The sequence below is a fragment of the Alternaria conjuncta genome (assembly GCF_024043145.1).
Source record: "Alternaria conjuncta strain BMP 0040 chromosome Unknown scaffold_25, whole genome shotgun sequence".
Lineage (NCBI taxonomy): Eukaryota > Fungi > Ascomycota > Dothideomycetes > Pleosporales > Pleosporaceae > Alternaria > Alternaria conjuncta.
Genome location: NW_026250114.1, coordinates 236,588 through 256,007, shown reverse-complemented (window position 1 = coordinate 256,007; position 19,420 = coordinate 236,588). Strand labels below are relative to the sequence as shown.

The following is a 19,420-nucleotide window of genomic DNA, read 5'->3' as shown; positions in this document are numbered from 1 at the left end:
CGCGGCAGTTGAAGTACTGATAACCTTTGTAGTGAGAGTGCTCAGTCAAACATACCAGCTGCCATGGCTACCTGGCGGGCTTCCATCATCCGCGATACAGTATCTAACAGTACCTTCCTTAGCCTCAGAGATTGCCTACCATTGCTTGAAAGCAGCGGCGAACTCAACGACGAGTTTCTCGACAATACGCTTCGTTCCATGGCCAACAACTCAAGTTTCGCTGGCATGGAGACCTTTCTCGATGACATAGCCAAACTCAACGGCAAGATCCCAGACGCCTATATTCAACGCTATTGCAACATTTTTTTCGAGCCGAGAGCCTCAGATTCCATGGCTATCAGTCGGTATGATTTGAATCCCATGCGAAAGATTCTACAGCACCACGTGCCGGTGGCTGAGCCTGCGATACCTCGCGCGAGTACTGTCTCAAGAAGCTGCATGCGCCAACGATGGTGGCAGAGGTTCGCAAAGGGAAAGTCAAAGACGACGAGGTTGAAGATTTCGTTGTCATATCACAAACCTTTGGAGAGGAAGTTCCACCGCTTCTTCTCCCCCATCTTGGTGGATTTCTAAATGATCTCCCCTGGATAGTCCAACTGCTCATCCAAGTCAAGGACTTGGAGGGGTGGGCTTCAGAAACCTTCCTTCCGCAATTCAGCACCACCGTTCTCGAACCCGCCATCGAGCGAGCGAAACTAGTAGCCTCTAGACCGGACATACCTGTCGGCGAAATGATCCGCGATTCCTTCCCATTCCGCAGAAACATAGCGCCAGTCCGCGGCTCCAATGAGGGAGATCGGGGTGTTACGATGGAGGAACTGAAGCTGCTGATCCCGCTCCTCAAACGTTTAGCGCTAGAGCGTGTCGTAGATAGGCTGGCGCTGAGGATGCTGATGGATTTCGTTGACCTTGATTTCGAAGACTTTCGCGGCGTGCTCGGCGATGAGAAGACGGATGAGATGATGGAGAAGAAGAGGGCGATTGAAGAGGCGAAGGAGGCGAGGAAAAGGAAGGCTGCTGATGATGGTGGAAGGGGAAAGAAGAAGAGGGGAGGAGGGGGTCGGCGGTGAAGATGTGATACGTGCGAAAGACGATGAGATGTCGACAGGACACAGCTCCACTTCATACACTGCGACGAATAGCCAAACTAGCGGAGCCAGCGTCAACGTAGGCTCCAGGGTGTTCAGATTCTCCCTTGATTGCAATGAGACAGTACTTGCGACCCTGCGGCGCTCAGTCGTGGCTGCCTGAACTTCAATTCCACCGCGTTACCTAGATACTTGCTACCCATCACCGTTGCTGCGAAGCCTATATCCACCTGCTCTTGCACTCACCTTCTAACATGTAAGTTGCCGGTATGCGCGTCGTCGTGACTGTTCGTTCAGTAGGCTGGGATGTTGTACTGCTCCCAGAGTAGGTCCCGTCTGCTCCGCTCTTCGCAGATTACACAACCTTGGAAACCAGACTCCTCCGCTCATAACGACAGACCGACAACACCGAAGCGTCAGCGTTGTGTTGCGAGTTCAGCGCGCGTGTAAGAGATATCCTTGGCATTACACGATCAATGCTGCGTGTGGCTATCCAAGGTGGTGTCGCTGCCGTCCGCCCGCAAATCTGTGTAGGTCCGCAACCGCGGTGTAGCACGTCCTCAGCTAATAATGCCGTACTCTTCCTCCTCTTTCATATGTCGATGCTACGAAGACGTTCTTCTTATGATATGAACCTTACCAGCTGACGCGAAACTCAGAAGCAACAATTTCGTCATGATGGCGGCTCACAGAGACCTTTACCTCATACAAGAAAAAAACTAAACAGGCCTGCAGCCTACATCATCATGCAAACATGCAAAGTAGGTGACCTAACGTCGATGTAGGCTGCAGACCTGTTCAGTCTTTTCATGGGTTGACGTGCCTTAACAAAGACGTCGGCTCTTGGTACTGTCTTCACCAGCCTTGCCTAGGTATCCAGGCCATATATGTGGGCCTCCTAAAAAAACCTGGGAAATCGCCCATACGAATTCGAGAGGACATTCTACGTAGCAGCAGCGACATAGTGAGTAAGGACGCGCTCGCTCTACCGACGGAATCGAAGTACGCCGTCGCTACTTAGGTACGAAATGCGCTGGCCGCCACGCCGCGTTAATCGGTTCCAGCCAAACCGCCCTCTCACAACTAAGCAAGGACTCGCCTGGATCTATCAGCCCGTAGCAACACAATTATGCACATCTTATGCAACGCGACCTGCGACTCGTGTTCATTGCACAACGGAAAATCGGCTCCTGACAGCCCTCCAGGGCTTGAACATCGAATCGCAACAGTTGTATCTGCCTGTCCCCCCACCTCGAGCTATCCACCGTCACCGCCCTCGCGTCCCACATTTCCCAACCCACCTTTGCGTCTTTCCACGTCCTTCCACGTCACCATCTCCCAGGCAACGCCCTCAAGCCACTAGCGCCCTAGCGCCTCTCAGACTTTTCCTATGGCTATATAAACCCACCCCCCTCCGTCCCTCCTTCTGCTCTTTAGCTCTCTTTGCCTTTTGGCTTAGATCAAGTGTAGTATCTGTTCTTTTCAGTTTAATCTCTGAGTACGTCTCCTCCCACGCCTCTACGCTCGAAACTATTGTTGCTAACGTTAAAGCAGAACGTTCCTACGGGAACTTCAAGATTATTCTTATTTTTGAAACTAGCCGGAGGATCCCTGGGCTTGCTCATATCCTCTGGCACAGTGTCGCCTCTATCGCACTATCTGAGGCTGACGCGAATTATACCTTTTTCATTGAGACGATTGGCTTGCTCCAGTTGCTTGAGGAAGAAGAGACGCTTGCTGCTATGACCAACACATGCTCGTTGTAACGAAGCTGAGAGCTGTTGCGCTTGGTCGAGATTTTGCCAACATTTGCGCGCCAGAAGTGGGGCAATGTTGAGCAAAAACCTCGGTTGCTTGCCCAGGTGGGTACACGAACAAGCCTGCTCATTCAAAGTCGTACGAGACAACAGAGATCGCCTGTATGTACTCATCGCTCTTGTAGTCAATAGGCTCACAAAAAGTAAGATGGCGTATTCTTCCATACCGAGTATTCGTTGCAACTTGCCAAACGTGAGCTTCTGCGCAGTCGCCCTACGAAAGCCCCACGCCTGAGAACGATAAATCCACGTCTATACACCGTATCTTGGTTCATTGATGTGTTGCTGTTGAAACCTTCAGATTTCCGTTACTTTCAGAATACCTAGATATGTTTCGGTGTCGATAAGTGAGCTTTGTACTCCCAGTGCATGTCCAGACATACCCAGGCACCTATCATCACGTGCACTTACTGATCTTGTTGCTGAATAGATATAGACGTTTGCGGTTCCCATTTTAGCTTTCCGAGATCCCAATGCCAAACATTCCTGCTCTTCGGCAGTGACACAGAGCGACTGCATCGAGGCCGGAAGATATATTACCGCTGACGCCAAGTATCCAGGACTTGCCATATCAGACGAGCATCGTAGTACATGTCAACCCTAAGGTATATTGTCCCACATTAACGAGGCGCACATCTGCTGAGAGCGCGAATGCGGCGAGCTTTGCCATTTACCTCGTGGATCAAGATAGACAAGTGCTACACCAGCATCAGCATGCAACAAGTCGCATCGACGACCTAGGAAGCTTTCCGTTCTGTGTTGTATCGTTTGCTGTAGATATCGCGACGGCATCAAGACGCACCTACACGCTATGGTATCAGCAAGTACATGCCGACAATGAAATCGAAGTATAAAGTCATGGTCGATTGCAACGAATATCCACCACCCTCATCACTTCAACTCCTCACCAAAGCAAACAAAGTCTCCACGCTCAACCACAACCATGCATTCCGTCTCCATCATCGCAGTAGTCTTTGGCCTCTTCGCATCTCAGGCCACAGCTACAATTGCCCTGGGCAACAACGATAGTAACAACCGTAAGTCGACGACCTCTTCCACGTTGAACTGAAATCTGACAACAGGCCAGTGATGTGGATCTACGGCGACAACTCATGCAGTGGGGTGGTCAACCCCAACTGCGGCTCCCCGGTGAAGCTGAGGAACGGTTTCAGCTGTAAGTACTGCCTCTCCTCTCCCCCGTACCCCAAATCAGAGACGCATCCGTGTGCTAATTGCCTTCCGTACGCAGATGTTGTCAGGGGTTGCGGAACTGATACACGCTGGATCGAGAACGCTGATGGCGGTTTTAACGCTCAGTGCTCTCGCGTTAGCCCTCCTTTCGCCACTGATTGCGGTGTTCAGCTTACGTGGAAGTGTTGAGTGACGACTAGATGGTTGGCTGGAGGATCTCGCTGACCGACGGGTACTGAGAGTTATGGTTGACACTGTCCTTACCTTTGTTATACGTTGAAATGTGTTTGAATTCTGGGGCTAGAGTAGATGATGTTACGCTCGTTTATGGAGAGGATTCCTGGAAATCTGAAAGCGCTGCGCAGCCTTTAATCTAGTTCGCATATGCGGTGACGTGCTATTGCTTATGCCGTAGTACTTGGTGTGCTCGGCTTTCGTGCGATATTCGCCTGTCCTTTCCCAGAAGCATCTCTAAGACACGTACCACAATAAGATAACTAAAGCGGCCATAGTAGATAGCGGAGGAATGTGCTAAGTATATGGCAAGACTACTGTTTACGGCTTGAGAAACATGTATATCAACCTTCAACCGCAAAGTGAGCGGACAGTCTCGGTTTGTCCGTAATGCATGGGATAGATCGCGTACAGGACGTGCAATACATCTGCAAGATAGATCGATCGATCTTCATATAACATATTGGTGGACGTGGCGAAAGAAACAGCATCCCTCAGAAAGTAGAAGGTATAGTTCATTTGGGCTCTTCCTAGCAGGAGTAGTGCATCAGCGGGAACCAGGATCAAGATCTCTCGCATCTTTACTTCTGCCTAAGATAATTAACTTTATTTGCAGAATGGGTAGCTGAAGCGACGGAGTAGCGTACATGGGTATATGATCTACCGTGAACTCTCGCGGTCAGCACTAACAGTCCACCCGTTCCCAAGTGCATGTTTGCGATGCAGCACGTCATAATGTACAGTATGCCCATGGATACGCCTGGACGAATAAATCAGTTCTTGATGACTCCGGGATCGCGATGGAGAGTTCGGCTTTAAACGCATTCTAGAACTTTACTCTTCAAGTGTACACTCTAGATTAGCCATTGAGCCGGTGGCAGACCCAAAGACCATTTACAAGAAGCAGTAGAAGTCGTAGTATCGTGGAGACGTCCACCCCTCATATCTACTACACCTTGGCACTTCAATGCCTTGAAGCACCTGAGGCACGAAAAGAAGGACTGGCGTTGGTGTTGTGGCTACCGAGCCGCGTGCGTCGGATTTACCTAGGTAGCTGTTGGGATAGCCTGGCAGGGCTGACGTTTCGTTTCAAGCCAGCGATTGTTTCGAATGACGGCACGATCCGCTAAGGCAGATTGATGGAGGTTGGACGTGTAAGAAGTTTGATAAGAAGGAAAAGCTTGGTACTGGCCGTTGATGCGGGTGACGGAATCGTGATCCGAGTAGATGGGCGTGATGTGATGTGATGGTGGGGAAGAAGAAAAAGAAATGGTAGAGGATGCATGTTTCATGTGACGTCGCGGGGTGAGAAACAAGTGGCGTTTATCCAGAAATCGATTGCGAAAGCCACAGAGACATGCGGATGGAGTAGTGTCGACTGTTCCGGAGACGGCGCGCAGTGGGGAGCGCTTTCCGTTAATGCTGCGAGGCGGGAAGGTGCCAGACTGCCATCGTCATTTCCTTCTTTGGAACTCATCTCTAGCGCCTCATCGCTCTTGCACATTCTGCGGTCGGTCATAATTCTCTTCGCTCAATGTTTGAAGAGCTTCATGTGCACCTTCAACAGTATTGCTTCATTTACCTCGCACGTCGCGGCACAACACAAGCACCAGCGACATTGCGGACGGGCGGGAGCCACACGCAAAATGGAAACAAACACCAGGAACGTGACGAAAACAGTTGAGCTATCGACCTCATTTCCGAGCGATCAGTCAACGTTCGCTGAGAGTCGAGAACATGCTCATGTCGCTCGTTACGAGAAGACAAGCTTTTGCAGGGACTAGGCGCGGAACCTCATCAATCTTACGACCCGGCTGCCAGTTCCACGTCTCTCCAGCATCGTGCATATCGCGTGCATCGGCACTGGGATTGCGGCACTGAAGGCCAAAGTGGATGCGTTTGAGGCTTTCAGGCAGTTGAGGACTTGCGACAGGATGAGACGGTCAAAGTAGTCGCGAATGCTGGATGGGAACGGGGTTGTGGCTGTGTGTTATGCGGAAATGCACTGACAGCGGTGGCATGTCTCAAATGCACATGGTAGGGTGTGGCCTTGCTGGGCGCCTGGAGCAGAGAGAGCAAGGACGCTGGACGTGTGGCACTGTGGCTTCGTTCGGCGGACCGTTGCAGGCGACGCGACATCAGAAGGGATCGCGATGCCGACTAGAAGCCACGGAAGCTCCAGTGCTTCACCATGGGATAGTCGAAAGCGACGACGACTCAGGCGCGCCGGCGATGAAGTCACTTTGGGGCCCTTTGTGCAGACATGCGAGGCGGCAGGCGCAGGTCGCGGTCGCGCGTCGCACCATGGCCCACGCTTGCACAAAGACGGCCAACACTCCATCGACTGCTCCACCGCTGCCTTATCCACGCCTATCGACAAGCGTCCCCGCAAACACGAAAGCGCCCTCAACACGAGCTGATGGCGACGGTGGCACTGTGTCTCTCCTGTCGCACCGTGTGCTGGCAGTGGAGAATGGACCGAATCTCACGCATGCCTGCGCGAGTCCATTTTTGTCTCGCCCGGCTGCGTCTTTGCGCTGAATCTCGGCACGGTTGTGTGCCTTCACCGACAGCGCGCATCTGCCATGTACCCGCTCCTGTCGATGCTTCTAGCAGGGAGGATCTGCGCCATGGTCGCTTTCTATTTTGGCCAAGCGCCTTGAAACGCAATCTATGGGGGTTGTCGGCACGCAAAGAGACGGACTGACGAGACCATCGAGGGCCATCCCAGTGCACACGTCCAGCGCGACGGGGGGCGAGCAGGCAGAAGATCGTGACCTCTTTCCCAGCGGCTTCACCGCGCTGCGAGTCGACGGCAACGAAGAGTCTCGCCTCTCAGCGACGAGAGCTCGCGACCGGCGCATTCCCAGCGGCTGCCATGCCTCGAGCTTCCGCGTTGGCCCTCCTGAGTGGCTAGGCTCATGCATCCCCCTGAAGTTGTTCCTGGCTAAGAACGCCGCTGACTGGCCCCTGCCGCCGGTTGTTCCTGAACGAAATTAACACCCGCCAGGGGCCGACCATCTTAGGCGCATCTGTGCTGCCGTTAGCAGCCACCCAGGTGCTTAGGCCCCATCCTGCAACTGTCAGCCAGAGAGTTCATATACCGCCCTCCCTCGCTGTGTTTTTTCTCCTCACCCAAGGCAACTTTTCCTTACCACACTCGCTATCAACTGTCTTCGGACATCACATTCTTTGAACATCCAGTCACTCTTTCCTGGATTATCAACGTTTACGCCTGGACCTTTTGAATTCCCGTCAAATACCCCTTCAGTTTTAAGAGCCAGGATTTTTTGAACTTTCATCATGATGAAGCTTACCGTTGCCTTCTTGGCTGCTCTCGCCGCCGCCGATGCCGCTGAGGCTCGCAGCCACCGCCAGGCCCGTCGCCAATACGGTGCCACCGACTCCTACGGTGGTGGAAACAGCTACGAGAGTGGCAACAGCTACGGAAGTGGCAACAACGGCTACGGCAGCGGATACGGCGCCCAGCCCCCGGTTGTCGCCAGCTCTTCCGCCCCCGCCAGCTCTGCTGTTGTCAGCTCTGCTACTCCCGTAGAGACCCCCGAGGCCTCCACCGTCGCAACCCCCGTCTCCTCTTCGGTTGCTACCCCGGTCGTCTCCTCGTCCGCTGAGGTCCCATACATCCAGTCCTCTTCCCCGGCTTTCGAGACCTCCAGCACCCCTGCCGATGCTACCTACACTCCCAGCGTCCCTGCTGGCGGTGTCTCCAGCAGCACCCCCGAGGCTGCTACCAGCAGCATGGCCAGCTACCCCGTTGGCGGCGGCTACGGAGCTCCCTCTTCCGCCGTCCCTGAGGCTGCCACCTCCAGCTCTGCTGCCATCCCCACCATGAGCTCTGCTGCTTCCTCCTCCGCCTACGGCACCGGCTACTCTGCCGTTGTCTCCTCCGGTGGTGTCTCTTCCTCCGTTCCCGTTACTGCCTCTTCATCGGTCCCTGCTGGCGCTAGCTCCAGCTCTGTCCCCGGTGTTAGCATGAGCTCCGCTATCCCCTCCGGCTCCTACCCCGTCGGTGGTGGATACGGTGGCAAGCCCTCCTCTGCTTCCTCTGAGGTCCCCGAGGCTGCCACCAGCAGCTCCGTCGTTCCCGGCGTCAGCATGAGCTCTGCCATCCCCTCCGGCTCTTACCCAGTCGGCGGCGGCTACGGAGGTGTCCCCTCCTCGGTCGTTCCTGAGGCTGCCACCACCAGCAGCATGGCCGGAACTGGTCTCTACCCCACTGGCACTGCTATGGTCCCTACCGGCACTGGCATGGTTCCCAGTGGTGTCTCCTCCACCCCCATCAGCGACATGGTGACCTCCACCATCTACAGCACCCAGATCTTCACCAAGACTGCTTGCCCCCCTACCGTCACTGACTGCCCGGCCCACTCCACCGCGCTTGTCACCAGCGTCGTTGCCGTCGGCACCACCGTCTGCCCCGAGTCTGACCTCCCCAAGCCCACCGGCAGCTCGGCCATGACCAGCTCCTACCCCGTCTCTGAGGTCGTCCAGACCTACACCGAGACCCTAGTCTACACCGTCGGTGTTGGCTCGACTGCTCACCCAGTCACCACTGAGGTCACCTCCACCTCCACCTCCACCCAGTACTCCACTGTCGTCGTTACCGTCGGCAAGCCAACTCCTTCTGGTGAGGTTCCCTCTGAGGCTACTGGCCCTGCTGGCGGCGAGGGCTCCTACCCCACTGGCCCCGCCGGTGAGGAGGATGTCACTTCCACCATCAAGTCTACCTCCACCTCCACCAAGTACATCACCGTCAAGCCCACTCCCACTGGTGAGGGCGATGTCCCCGCTGACTCCGAGTCCAACCCCTCCGGCCCCGCTGGTGGTAACGGTGCCTACCCCACTGGCCCTGCTGGTGGTGAGGCCAAGCCCTCCACTCCTGCTGGAAGCGAGGGTGGTGAGGACTGCGCTGCTCCCGTCACTGTCACCGTAACTGCCAAGGAGACCGTCACCGTTACCAAGGGTGGTGACTACCCCGCTGCTACCCCCAATGCTCCTGAGCCAACCCCCGAGGTTCCCTCTGAGCAGACTGCCTCCTCCAGCATGCCCGCCGTCCCCACTGCCATGTACCCCGTCCCCGGTAACGGCACCAACCCCTACCCTGCCGGCCCCACTGGCTTCAAGACCTCCACCAAGCCTGCCATGCCCACTGGCACCGGTGCCGTTCCCACCTCGGTCCTCCCCAGCTTCTCTTTCGTCTCTGAGGTAGCCACCCCTACCGGCGAGACTGCTATCCCCTCCTCCAGCGTCCCCGCCTCTGCTGAGACCAGCTCTGCTGCCTACCCCGTCGGTGGCGGCTACGGCGGTGCCTCCAGCTCTGCTGCCGTCTCCACCCAGACTCCTGAGGCTTCCACCGTTGCCTCTTCCTCCGCTGCCCCCACCCCTACCCCTGACAACAGCTACGGCTCTGGCAGCGGTTACGGCTCCGGCTACGGCACCTACTAAGCGCTAAAGTGCATTTCTTGTATATGAGCTTCGCGTTTTCTTAGTGTCCTTTGTTGGTAGGATCGCTTGATCCGCATTCTCGCATGTCTTGTCTGTCTACTGTATCAAGTTCCCTCGGGCAGGGGCAAAGCGTTGGGTGGTTTCCTTTGTGATGGATTGTTCACGTAAAAGCCGGGACTAGACAGTTGATATCATGTACATTCGACAATATATTAACTGTCTTCTTCCACATCACTCTTCGGATTCCCTATGCTCGTCGGACTCTGGTATTTGGGCGCAGTCAGACTGCAATGTTTGATGAGCTTCGATTTGTTCCTAGACTTTTCCTTTGTTGCGGTTGTCAAATGACCTGGCGTTATCTAGCTTTCTTGAATTTACTCTTTGCACCTGAATCTTGCCTCCAATCTCAATCATGATGTTTCTCCCTTGAGTTTGAGCGCCAGTGTTTCCCTTGCCGCTCTCGTCGAACTCTGTCGCAAGTCGGGACCAGATCCCCAGTGACACAAACCTAATCTGCAGAGCTGATCACTGTACCTGCATACTGTCCCGACCTCATCCCTGTACATGATCGCGCCACCGCTTGCACGTTCTCGCATGATCGGCCACAAGTATAACGTCTAATAAAGCAAACACAGCCACTCGCAGCCGCAGTGACACGTTCGCGGGTCTGGTGCAGCACGTCTCCATCCAACCATTCGCATTCAGCTCCGCCTCCCCTTTCGAGCCGCTCCAACTTACTTACCGTGTCGCAGGGTACAGGACTGCACACAACACGCTTTCAGACGCCGACAGCCTTTTCGCAGTACTACATTATGTAACATCCTGTTGGTGGAAGGAACGTGCGCTGTCGTTGTTGATCACTCGTGGCTCGAGCGACTACTGGTCGATGTGGATCTATACTACATCTGATATCAATAGACCGCATCTGGGATCGTTTCCTCGCAAGATTGGTACGCGTCATTATACGCTCGTATTGGGCATCGGACGGGATGGTAGCACGACGAGCTATAGATGGACGTGAATAAATTCGCCGAGGACGTCCGTTCATGCTGATCGTGTTGACGCACACTCGCAGAATAGAAAGGGTTGTGGGTCTGGAAACGAGGCGAGCGGATGCAGGTGACGATGTTCAGATCATGTTGATCGATTTTTCTTGATTATGCAAGATGGGCCCGTGGTAGGTGGGTATGTTTGGGGGAGTTGCGCGCGTGGACGTGGCGATCGTGATTTTGTTGCTATTCTTGAGGGGTTAATTTCCGATGTGGCCGAGGTGAGTGGGTTTGGAGATGCGGACAGTGTACACGCATGATGTTGAGTAAACGAAAGGAAAGCGATGAAGCGATTGAGTCAAACGAGTAGTTGTTTTAGAAATACAACTGATGAAATGTGTTTGGCAAAGTGCCGCGCGCGCCTGTCGCTCCTGGGTATCAATGTCCTGAACGCCAAATACACATCTCCCGCCTACTCACACCTCGATAAACATGGGCCTAGTAGTCATAATCGTAATCGTAGCCACCCCTCCTGCGCCCACCATGGCCTAGATGTCGTCGGACCCAGTACTGATGATATGTGGAATAATCCCGCTCACCACTGAGACCGAGCTGTCCTGCAACATTGACATAGCCGTCCTCATTCCTCTCCAGATTCTTTGTATCGACTTCACCCAGCTTACCCTCGAAGCCTGTGTCTGCCTCCCACTTGGCACGACAGTATGGACAAGTCGCTTTGCCCTTTGAGACTGCGATCCAATTCGCCATACAAGCTTTGTGCACGTTGTTTCCACAGCTGGCTTTGCAGTATACGATGGGTTCGTTCTCGCCGAGTTCGTCGTAGCAGATGGGGCATTCACCCTCGATGGGCTTGCGGTTGCCGTCTTGGCCCTCTTGTTCAGTGCCGTCCTTTCCGTCTGTCTCGACGCCGGGGATGGGTGGCGCGTTCTTGATGACTTCACGTAGCTCGGAGCGGATGAGGGCTAGTTGGTATGCGACGTCTTCCCGTGCCTTTAGCACGCGCAGCATAACGTAGATGATGTGCTTGCATTGATTGCCCTTCTTCGCGTGTGGACAGTCACAGCTCGGGACGAGACCAACTGAGACGGTGTAGACGTTGCCTGTGGAGCCTGCGACAATGACCTTCTCCTCTGGTACATCATCGCTTCCGCAGCGTTCGCGCGAAAGCACTGTAAGGCGCTGTGTGAATGCTCTTTCCTTGATCGCGAGGTAGCTTTGTGGTGCCTGCTTGCGGAACACTCTCGCACGCTTCTCTTCGGCAGGCGCATCCGCGTCGCGCTTGCCTCTCTTCTTAGCAGGAGTCTTCTGAGTCTTCTGAGTCTTCGTGGGAGAATCTCCAGTCAGGTCGATCACTTCGGGTGCGCTCTTCGTCTTTTTGGCTTTCCGTGGTGTGGACTGATATTCGAGGTGCGCATCGTCATCGTCATCGTCGTCGGCGTACGTGGTAGTCTTTCGCTTGCGGGTCGCTCGCGTCGGCGCATGGCCCAGGTCGGAGTTCATGGCGTGTGTGTGATGTAATTGACGTCGCAAGGCGAATGAGAGGGTATCGGTTTGGCAGTCTGGTGCGATTGGCTTGCGTGCGGGGGAAGATGAGGAGTGTGGAGTGGCGGCAGCCGGGACCGCGCTTGCCTCACGCGTCCACGTGATGACATAGCTAACATCCATTTCATCCATTGGAGACTCTTCTTCCCCACTTCAACTACTACCATTAGGCCAATATCTCCTGCGGTGTTCTTATCGCATGAACAACGACTCAGCTCTCTACCTATACACTACGCGACACGCAGCACTTCTGACATCCAGTCTCGAACTGGAAACCGCACAGTTGCTGTCATTGCTCTTTCATCCCAGTCTTCTCTTTTCATGTCGTACGTTTTGAGACTGTTTATATCCGCATACAGTGTACAGATTGATAGCGACGCGTGCCCGAAACTTGGGTATCAAGGGCTCGCTACCGCAGCTCAAGCCTGCAATCAGTGCCTCCGCACTCTGCTGCAATACCAGTGTAATCATTACATTAGGATGTGGCCCTGGCCTGGTACTATGTCTTATCTCGAGGATACGCGTCCGAATCCATTCATTTGATATGTTCCGCTACCTGTTACTCTCCCTGCATGTCCTTATCCTCCAAGCTTCCGTGGTACACACAAACATCTCACCCACAATTTCGTCTATGCTTTGCAATGGCAGACGCTCGTTTGGCCCACATCATTTCATGGTCTTCAAATTGAGCGAACCGCGCCCGTCATTACATGGCCATTAACGAGCTCATAACTGCGCTCACGTTTTCAGCATTCTAGACTGGTACCGTGTCGTGACAACGCCAGCTACTACGATTGACCGACTCCTGTCATCCTTTGATTCCTTACTCTAACCTCACTCTGCGTTCTTCGTATTCCACCGGCCCTCTTTACGACAATATCCGCGCGACTGCAGAGACAGCTTAAGCGACACAAAGCCATGGCTGGGCACGCAGTGGAGAAGACGACACCGGAAGAGCCTTTGGATGAGCAACTGATTCAGTCCCAATCGACGCCGTCGGCGGACCTCGAAGGACAGGCTGCGCCAGCTGAAGAACAGGATGTCTTTGGTAACGAGGAAGGCGCTGAGATACAGTACAAGACGTGCAAGTGGTGGTAAGTACACAAACTACCTGATGCTGTGTGCAGTGTTATTGAACGAGATTTAACGATACTTTGGCGCTCCTCGGCGTACGGCATGCATCGTTCGCTGGGCGTGAGATCCTTCTTTGAACTATCGCTGACTTTCAACTGTCAGGAATGTCGGCACTCGTAAGCCCCCCGTACCTCCACACCATCATCTCAATAACATAGTCAAGTTATGCTGGCGGAGAATGTATCATTAGGCGTCCTCGCCCTTCCTCAAGCGCTTGCGATCCTCGGCCTCGTCCCCGGTCTCCTCTGCATATGCTTCCTAGGCATCATCGCTACATACACTGGCTATCTGATCGGCGAATTCAAGCTGGCTCATCCGTCTGTAGCGAACTACGCGGATTGCGGCATGCTTATGAGTGGGCCAGTGCTTCGCGAGGTGCTTGCTGTCGGACAACTACTAGTCTTGATATTCATCATGGGGGCGCACATCTTGACCTTTGCGGTCGCGATGAATGCGATGACTGACCACGGCACTTGCACTATCGTCTTTACTGTTGTCGGACTGATCATCTCCTTCCTGCTAGGGTTGCCCAGAACGTTCAAGAACATCAGCTACTTTAGCTACTTTTGTAGGCCAAAGGATCCGATCGCTTCATGTGAACTCGCGACTGACACATTTTAGCTTGCGGTTCCATCATTGTAGCAGTTACTGTAACCATGATCGCCATTAGTATCCAGAAGCCAGACATGGGCAACATCGTTGCTGTGCGACCTGACGTACCGCTCGTCAAAGGCCTTGCACCTGTGAGTAATTGCTGATGTACGAACTGCATGTGAGACAAACACTGACTTCGTACATCCATCTTTAGGTGATGAATATAGTCCTAGCTTACAGTACGTCGTATCGTGGTTCTGTGGTCATAAAGACGTCTACTAATCTCATACAGCTGGACACGTCGCTTTCTTCTCGTTCCAATCCGAACTCGAAGACCCTCGCGACTTCCGCAAAGCTCTCATCTTCGAGCAGGGTATCGCAGTCACATTCTACATGCTCATCTCCGTCATCATATACTACTACGCAGGGCCTCTCGTAGCCTCACCCGCCCTCGGTTCCGCGTCCCCACTCGTCAGCAAGATTTGTTTTGGCATCGCGCTGCCCACAATCATCGTCGCAGGCGTAGTCAATGGCTCTGTAGCGACCAAATACATCTACTTTCGCGTATGGAAGGGTACCAATGTAGCATCCACTAACAGCTGGAAGAGCTTGGGAAGTTGGGGCGCTATATGTACAGGCGCATGGCTGGTAAGCTGGATCTTGGCTGAAGCAGTGCCGAACTTTAATTTGTTGTTGGGATTGATCGGAGCTCTCTTTGGAAGCTGGTTTAGCTGTAAGTCACTACTAATACTACTCACTATGGATAATGATAGGTGCATTGGCTGACGCGTGTAGATGCGCTTCCCCCACTGATGTGGCTGTGGCACAATAAGAAGAACGGCAGGCTGTTCTCGTCCACTTCGCAGACAGCTTTTACCATCTTGAATATCTCTATTGTCATTCTAGGGATGCTCATCGTGAGTCCACTCCCCAAGGAATTACAAAATGAGTGCTGACTCCCTGCTACAGTTTGGGCTTGGAATGTGGTCGTCTGGATGGGCATTGAACCGCGGATCTGGAGGCAAGGTATTCTCTTGCGAAAACAACTGGCATCCTGTGAGCTGGGTTTCAGGAAGTACCAAAGATGCATAGATGTAGCGCATGAGCTGGAAGAGTGTTCTCATGCCTTTCAAGCTCGCTGATGGGCGTTATGGGGTGAAGAATCAACACGTAGATTAATTATAAGCGCAATTGTGTTGTAAATATCAGAAAATCAACGCATTCGATATCAATTGTGGGCTTTTCGGGAGACAGTGTTGCTGCTGAACAGTAGCATCGCGCAAGGGAAGCTATGACGCGCCGGGACCTGCACAACCGAGCGCTGCCCATCTCACGACTCCTCACTTCACGAGCCAATGACAAGCCTCTCCTACCCCAGTGCGCGTCCGAAATAAGCTGTTTCCCGAAGAAAAAGACGCAGGCTCAGGTAATCTGGCTAATATCGATGTGGACGGGAAATGCCAAGTGAGGAGGCTGGACGACCTGGCCTCGCTCGGGCTCACCACGATGCTTACGCTGCGTTCCGTTGACTAGACGACGCAACATATTATAGTTCTTACTGAATCAGGCCGAGGATATCTTTCCCGCGAACTGGTACGATAGTTCATCTTGCGAAGGGTTGTACCACTGTTCCGCTGGTTTTCGTACTCCTGCCCTTAGCCAACCGTCCCACCTCGATTTCCACGAGCGCTCAAGCGTCCAACCCCGACCTCTTCGCTGCCCAATTTCCCCCTGATTGAAGTTTATACGTCCCCGCGACACTAACGCGACTGCGATACTATCTCGCGACTCCATTCTCATCATGCCCGTCGAGCTCCGTAAGCGCAAGGAAGCGCCCCCAGCGCCTGTGCGCCCGACGAAGAAGAAGGCGCCCGCCAAGGAGAAGAAGCCCGAGAGCGAGAAGACTGTCGTCGAGAAAGTCCAGGAAACTGTCACTGAACAGGTCGAAGCTGTCAAGGAAGCTGTTGTCGGTAAGAGCAACGGCGATTCCGCTGCCGCTGCGACCGGCCCACCCAAGGTCGGCGACACCATTGACCTCGCGTCCTTTGGCGGAGAATTTGAGACGAACGATGGAGACAAGACCACGCTTGCAAAGCTCGTAGAGGAGAGCAAGGGCGGCGTCGTACTCTTCACCTACCCCAAGGCTTCAACGCCAGGATGTAAGCCTCCAACCCCTGACATCTCCTTCGCGTGCGCACAGCAGTACTAACGCGTACAACCACAGGCACAAAACAAGCCTGCCTCTTCCGCGACTCCTACGACCCCCTCACCGCAACCGGCTACTCCATCTACGGTCTCTCAGCCGACAGCCCCAAAGCCAACACAACCTTCAAGACCAAGCAGAAGCTGCCCTACACCCTGCTTTGCGACCCTTCACAGAGCCTGATCTCTGCCATTGGCTTCAAGAAGCCGCCGAAGAGCACCACGCGCGGTGTCTTTGTTGTTGATAAGGAGGGCAAGGTGCTTGCGGTGCAGCCTGGTGGTCCGGCGGCTACGGTCGATGTCGTGAAGGAGCTTGTGGATAATAAGGATGGCGTGCCGAGTAAGGGGGATGCGGAGAAGGCTGAGAAGAAGGAGGATCAGGAGATGGCTGAGACGGCTGGTGAGGTTGCTGATAGTGCTGCTAAGGTTGATGGTTAGGGGGCTTGATGGAGTGTCTGCATACGTGTGTCGAGGGTGCAGGGCTGTTCTGTGTCACTATTGCGGAGTTCAGGTCTTTGACGGCTTGGGAAAAGTGTGTGATATACTTCATCGAATACGATTCCAGGTTTTGGCATATGCTGGCTGTTCGGACCGCGCGTCTCTATACCTACAGGCACTTCTGCATATCACGGTGAACCGACATCAGTGCATGTATGCCTGGGCCGGACACTGGGTGTCAAGACTCTTGCCTCAAATTACACGCGTAGAAGTCCCAGAGTATGATGGAATCAATGCATGGGATTTTATCTGGTTCGAGTGTTCACGCTCGAAAAGCGAAATGGCCATCCGAAACTTGCGGCATGTTTTCATCCGCGCTGACTGTATGGGTTGTTATTTCGAGTTGCCCAAAAGGCTATGAAGACTGATGTAACACGTTCTGAGTCTGCTGTTCAAAGTTCGGTCGCCTTCGTTGGAACTGTAGTATAAGCTGTGCGACTCCATTGTTATGGGGGCGACAACTAATCGAGTGATGGCCTGAATCAAGGCCAAGCCTCGGTCTGAAACAAAGGCGCATGCTCTTCTTCGTTGATAAGATGAAATTCAGATGATGGTCGGTAGAGATTCAGACATATTTCCGATCGTTAAATGATGTGTCCCTGCCAAGCTTGCAGTTCTGCCACGAAATAGCAGCGCGAAGACCTCCCTCGCACAGCTTCTCCATTGATCTGAGGAAGCACCTTACCGGGAAAAAGCTTCTAGCCGGTAGCCACGGCTGCGAACGCGTATCCTTGCTTAGCGCCTTTGCGGGCGCCTTAGTGCGCAATGACGTGTGAACCATGGCTGGTAGTCAGGTACGAGCCCTGGAGAGATGTCTCGTTGCGTGTATGAGTATGTACTGATAATGAGCTTTCGTGAAAGCGATGATTGCAAAAGATGGGAGACCGTCCAGATGTCGCGAGTGCACGTTGTCCCTGATCTCTACTTTCGCCACTCGGGTCCACATCCCTGGATGCCACTTGCCGCCGTAGAGCAACAGCGCGACACGGTTATAGCTTCACAGCTTCACAGCAAACTCATTAAGTTGCTACAAATGCGTTCGAAGGCTTACAAGCCGTTATGTGTGGAGGCTCAGGCAGATATCGTGTTCCACCTACCTAGGCAGGTATGCTAATGTAGTTCTTCACGGGTGTCTCGGAGCGTGCGTTTCACTTCACTTCTACCGGATCTGCTTCAGACAATGGGTATCTAGATAGTTAGTTATTTCAGAACAAGAGCCTACTGTACGTGACAAATGTGGTAATATTATTAACCTGGAGACAATCGATGTATAACGACGGTTGATGTCTCCATTTTGTTCTCACGTTTGGGATGGCTGCGGCCGATGCGTTACTGGGATGTTGTCGCCGCGCGCCGGCGCGCCCACCTGGCATGACTTGCGGTTAAGTCTGGGGTACATAATCGCAACCCCCGGCGCCGCTTTCCACGCCTTTGCATGTGGTCAGCCGTTGGTGCTCCCATACTCGAGACGTGCGATTCCGCCAACTCCTATCTGTCACGTCACCAGCACGGCGACCACACGTCCATTTGCTACTCCTGTTCGCGGCATACCAGCATTGCGTCGTCTCCTCCGGTTTCGCCGTCTCTGCGGTATCAGAGGTTATCCGCACCACCCCACAACCTATTACCATTCCACAACCTGAGGTGGCATAGCCTGGACTCCTTTGTCCACATTGTCAAGACGAGAAACATCGGCACAGCCCGACGCCACTCCACCCGCGACGGGACGAAACAAGTGCTATGGCGCCGCAGCAACATCCTCGCGACGAGGGGCCGCCCAGGGAGACAAACTGTATGTTACCTTGAGCAGTACTACTCGGTGCAGCTAGAGGAGACGGCTACCTGACGTATGTTTAGCAACAACAACTAGCCCCACACAGTTCGATTGGTTATCCGAGACCGCGACGCTTGGGACACCACCGCTTTCGATAACCACTAATACCGCGCACAATACCCATACCACCGAATCGAGTGTTTGGCATCGAGTTAAAGCGTGGATAAGACGGTCAGCGCCGAGCCAGCTTCACAAGCAACACGACAATGATATGTGGACACCAGACGGGTACGTGTACCTTGTCGTTGGAAATGACGAGATTAGGAGGCATGTGAAGATCCTCCTCGACCCCCAGAGTCCCGAAAATGTTATATCCACGCACTGTCTTTCCCTCTTTCCTGGATACACGTACAGCGCGTCCGCCGGCGTCCCCATCGGCACCAGCATTACCGGTCGCGAAAACTACTTGAGCATAGCCGAAGTCGAGATCAGATGGAATGGAATCAATAACAATGCGCGGCGATTCACTGGGCCCTATTTTCGGGAGACCCTTTACGAATCGTCGACCTGCCACGTCATGGAATCCGATGAATTTTATCTCATCATCGGGCGACCTACCATCAATAGGCTAGAGCTCTTTAAACGCAACAAGAAGCGAATAATCGCTGCCTGGCGGGGTTACAATACCAGCGTGAATAGTATGTTGCAAGCTCTTACCCGCCTAGTCATCACTAACAGCTAGTGTGTAGATGAGAACGTCGATGACGAGCAAGAATCCGCCGAGGATAGACGCAAAAAAGCAAAAGAGGCCCAGAAACAGCGCGAGAAAGAAGAAAAGGACAAGAGAGTCAAAAAATAGTGCGAACCCGC

At 53.7% G+C, this 19,420-nt stretch overlaps 7 protein-coding genes across 7 annotated transcripts; 6 read left to right on the top strand and 1 right to left on the bottom strand.

Annotated features, from left to right (window-relative positions):
* Window positions 1-63: 63 nt before the first annotated feature.
* On the top strand, window positions 64-1,070 carry J4E85_010709 (uncharacterized protein; the record flags this gene model as incomplete). Its single annotated transcript, XM_051474915.1, has 2 exons — window positions 64-340; window positions 400-1,070. The coding sequence occupies 2 exons, from the start codon at window positions 64-66 to the stop codon at window positions 1,068-1,070; spliced, it is 948 nt and encodes a 315-aa protein (XP_051321357.1).
* A 2,778-nt stretch (window positions 1,071-3,848) lies between these two features.
* On the top strand, window positions 3,849-4,285 carry J4E85_010708 (uncharacterized protein; the record flags this gene model as incomplete). Its single annotated transcript, XM_051474914.1, has 3 exons — window positions 3,849-3,942; window positions 3,993-4,079; window positions 4,155-4,285. The coding sequence occupies 3 exons, from the start codon at window positions 3,849-3,851 to the stop codon at window positions 4,283-4,285; spliced, it is 312 nt and encodes a 103-aa protein (XP_051321356.1).
* A 3,348-nt stretch (window positions 4,286-7,633) lies between these two features.
* J4E85_010707 (uncharacterized protein) lies at window positions 7,634-9,796 on the top strand (the record flags this gene model as incomplete). The annotated part of the gene is made up of 1 exon (XM_051474913.1): window positions 7,634-9,796. The coding sequence occupies one exon, from the start codon at window positions 7,634-7,636 to the stop codon at window positions 9,794-9,796; it is 2,163 nt and encodes a 720-aa protein (XP_051321355.1).
* Window positions 9,797-11,283: 1,487 nt separating this feature from the next.
* Window positions 11,284-12,306, bottom strand: J4E85_010706 (uncharacterized protein; the record flags this gene model as incomplete). The annotated part of the gene is made up of 1 exon (XM_051474912.1): window positions 11,284-12,306. One exon carries the CDS (start codon window positions 12,304-12,306, stop codon window positions 11,284-11,286), a length of 1,023 nt encoding a protein of 340 aa, XP_051321354.1.
* A 960-nt stretch (window positions 12,307-13,266) lies between these two features.
* J4E85_010705 (uncharacterized protein) lies at window positions 13,267-15,168 on the top strand (the record flags this gene model as incomplete). Its single annotated transcript, XM_051474911.1, has 6 exons — window positions 13,267-13,442; window positions 13,641-14,050; window positions 14,104-14,229; window positions 14,369-14,650; window positions 14,872-14,993; window positions 15,046-15,168. The coding sequence occupies 6 exons, from the start codon at window positions 13,267-13,269 to the stop codon at window positions 15,166-15,168; spliced, it is 1,239 nt and encodes a 412-aa protein (XP_051321353.1).
* Window positions 15,169-15,877: 709 nt separating this feature from the next.
* Window positions 15,878-16,716, top strand: J4E85_010704 (uncharacterized protein; the record flags this gene model as incomplete). The annotated part of the gene is made up of 2 exons (XM_051474910.1): window positions 15,878-16,235; window positions 16,301-16,716. 2 exons carry the CDS (start codon window positions 15,878-15,880, stop codon window positions 16,714-16,716), a joined length of 774 nt encoding a protein of 257 aa, XP_051321352.1.
* Window positions 16,717-18,821: 2,105 nt separating this feature from the next.
* Window positions 18,822-19,409, top strand: J4E85_010703 (uncharacterized protein; the record flags this gene model as incomplete). Its single annotated transcript, XM_051474909.1, has 2 exons — window positions 18,822-19,248; window positions 19,300-19,409. 2 exons carry the CDS (start codon window positions 18,822-18,824, stop codon window positions 19,407-19,409), a joined length of 537 nt encoding a protein of 178 aa, XP_051321351.1.
* Between the last annotated feature and the right edge of the window lie 11 nt (window positions 19,410-19,420).